The sequence below is a fragment of the Salvia miltiorrhiza genome, chromosome 6 (genome assembly GCF_028751815.1).
Source record: "Salvia miltiorrhiza cultivar Shanhuang (shh) chromosome 6, IMPLAD_Smil_shh, whole genome shotgun sequence".
Taxonomy (NCBI): Eukaryota; Viridiplantae; Streptophyta; class Magnoliopsida; order Lamiales; family Lamiaceae; genus Salvia; species Salvia miltiorrhiza.
In genome coordinates, this window is record NC_080392.1 from 36,487,512 (window position 1) to 36,490,898 (window position 3,387).

Below are 3,387 nucleotides of genomic sequence, written 5' to 3' on the forward strand. Positions count from 1 at the left end.
GCAGTAACTGTGAGACAGAGGAATAAGAATCAGACTCCTAAATGAAGTCTTGAAGAATTTGTCTTTGAAGTCTTCGAAGAATTTGTAATTAAATCGCAACATGTTCTTCCTTTAGATTTTTAGGGCTCCGGATGAAGTCATATGTAAATTAGATTGGGGCTATAAGGATAAAATAGTATATATATATATATATTAATAATTTTAATATTTTATTAAATAAATGGCTATAAAGAGTAAAATGAGGGCTATGAATAGAATCACCCTAAAACTGACGCTCTACAGATGTAGCCCATTATTGCCTGGGCCCGGCCCAAGAAAGCGGATTTCGGGTCGGGCTCCAGTGTTGGGCCTCTCTCTCGTATTAATGGGATCTACTCGGCAGCAGTTGCCTTTTAGTTTAAACATATTTTTTTTATTTAATTGGGCCAATTACGGTATCAAGTAATTTTTTTTTTCTTTTTATCAAAGATTGGTTTTTGTGATTAAACACGAAGATTGTTTTTAGTATTGATCTAATAGTAGAATGATTAATATTTGAGTTTAAATATTTTAAATTTGATTTTACTATCATAAGATTTTTAAAATCATTTATTCGTTCACAAAAAACAATCAATTACAATAGTATTGAAAAAAAAAAAAGGAACATTTCAAAATCCTTTACACGCCATGAGCCATTTTAACAACCAATTACAGTATCAATTTTCGGAAAACAATCACAACGATTAATTTTTATTTTGATCATGTGATAGAATAATTAACGCATGAGGTTAAAGGTTTCAGATTTGAGTCTACTGTCATATAAATTTTTAAAATGATTTGTTCACTCGTAAAAAAAAATCAATTGTGATAGTATTGAAAAAAAGAAAAGAAAAACCTACAAAATCCTTTACACCTAAAACTAAAAATAGTTTTTAGCACTATTTTGAAAAATTAACCATATTAACAATAATTAAACTCATTAGTTTTTGCCTTTTGTTTTGTTCCCCCTGTATCTAGTGGTTGATTGGATATTTACATTTTGTGATGAATATGTGACGTTTGAATCCATCAACAACATTTCTTTAATGCGAATTTTATTTTCTCAACTTTTGCTATCTTTGGAACGAATTAATTAAAATACTCCAATTTAAATTTTAAATGAGGAAAAAAAATATAGTAATGGAATACCACGTCGCCTCGAGAAAGCAAGTGAGCATGCAGATGCATGCTACAAAATATAACTGCAAATTAGTCTATATATATAAAATAATAAATGGGTACAAAATGTCATTATGGTGAAAGAAATAGTGATTGATGAAAACTTCTACTTTCGTATTTTCCTTGAAAATATATAGTTCATTTTTATTATCTTAGTATTTTCATATAAAAATATTCCTTTTTATTTATTGTTGAGATAATCTCAGCTGAGGTTTGAGAGAAAATAGAGAAGAATTGCGTAGAAAATATATTCATTAATGATCATTAAAAAACTGATTTACAAGATATAATTCACTATTATATTTATACATGTAATGCAGCTGAAAATTGCATAATAACAATTTAACTGACTTCTCTTCGCCTAGCTAATCGCTCCTTTAACATATTGCATAACCGTTTCTTGCTGACGTGGCATAGGCTGAGTGAAGGTTAAATATACTCGAATACGCCCCCAAAAATCCTAGCCACTACCAACAAGATTTAAGCGATCACGAAGAAGACAAAATCTGGGCTCAGCCAAGGGTTTAGTAAACACATCGACAATCTGGTCAGATGAAGGAACATGACCTACTTCAATTGTGTTATCAGAAATCTTTTCCTGTATATAATGGACGTCGACTTCTATGTGTTTAGTCCTCGCATGAAACACAGGGTTATTAGCTAATGCAAGTGCACTAGCGTTGTCACACCAAAGTCGATGTGGGGAATGAAGAGAAAGACTAAGCTCAGCACATAGACTCTTTAACCACACAATATCTGTTGTGGCATTCGCCATACTTCGATATTCTGATTCTGCATTGCTACAAGACACAACCTCCTGCTTCTTGGCGGACCATGTGACGAGATTTGATCCCAAGAAAATGCAATGACCCCCTGTGGATCGTCGGTCATCAGGGCAGCTTTCCCATTCCGCATCAGAGTATCCTTCAATCATGGATGAAGAAGAAGGCTGGAATTGAAGCTTGAGATGAGTTATTCCTTTTAGATAACGCAGCAGATGTTTGCAAGCATTCCAGTGAACAAGAGAGGGAGAGGTGAGAAACTGACTCAGTTTGTTTACACTGAAGGCAATGTCCGGCCTTGTTAGTGTCAAATATTGCAAAGCACCGATAGTACTTCTGTAAAGGGTAGGGTCATCAAAGGGGACCCCATCAGATTTTGAAAGCTTGGTGGCAGGAGTCATGGGTGTTCGGCAAGGCTTGCAAGCAAGCATTTTGGTTTTAACCAAAAGCTCATTAATGTATTTATGCTGACATAAAGTGAAGGTGCTTGCATTGTGATGTACTTCGATACCCAAGAAATAATGAACAAGACCCATATCCTTGGCGAAAAATTTCTCATGCAAAGTATCAACCACTGACTGAACAATCGATGGATCATCGCCGGTGATTAGTATATCATCTACATAAACAAGGATGAGAGTAAGAGAGTAACTTTATTTATGATAAAAAGGGAGAAGTCTGATTCTGATCACTGAAATCCCAACTGATAAATCTCTTTCCTCAGTTCATCATACCAGGCGCGAGGTGGCTGCTTCAATCCATATAAGGCCTTTTCCAATTTGCACACATAAGAAGGATGATCCTTATCTTCAAATCCTGCAGGTTGGGCCATGTATATAGTGTCAGTTAAATTATCGTTTAAAAATATATTATTCACATCAATTTGCCTTACAGCCCACCCCTTTATAGCAGCAAGAGAGAAAACAAGCCTAATGGTAGAAGGCTTTACCACCGAACTGAAAGTCTCCACAAAATCCACACCGGCCAATTGCTCAAACCAACGAGCAACCAAGCGAGCCTTGAGTTTATCCAACGTATAGTCTGGATTAAGCTTGACCCGAAAGATCCATTTGTTACTTATGACCTTTTGATTTAGATCAGGGGGTATGAGACTCCACGTACCTTTTCTAAGCTGAGCATTGAACTCTTTTTCCATAGCAGCAAACCACCCTTGGTGGGACAGAGCTTCTTCCAGTGTGTTAGGTAAGTTTGGAATGGAAGATTGAGGAATAGAAAATGGTGGATGATCGAGAAGAGCTATGTATACCATAGGTTTAAAGATTCCTAGTTTAGATCGTGTAAGCATACCATGAGTGTTAAGGGGGGAGGGGCAAGTGGTGGAGACTCAGAGAAAGAGGTAGATGTGTTAGGTGTGGAAGTAGATGATGAATGTGAGAAGGCAGATGGA

At 35.7% G+C, this 3,387-nt stretch overlaps 1 protein-coding gene across 1 annotated transcript; it reads right to left on the reverse strand.

Annotated features, from left to right (window-relative positions):
• Positions 1-1,657: 1,657 nt before the first annotated feature.
• Positions 1,658-2,380, reverse strand: LOC130990845 (secreted RxLR effector protein 161-like). Its single transcript, XM_057915077.1, has one exon. It carries the CDS (start codon positions 2,378-2,380, stop codon positions 1,658-1,660), a length of 723 nt encoding a protein of 240 aa, XP_057771060.1.
• Between the last annotated feature and the right edge of the window lie 1,007 nt (positions 2,381-3,387).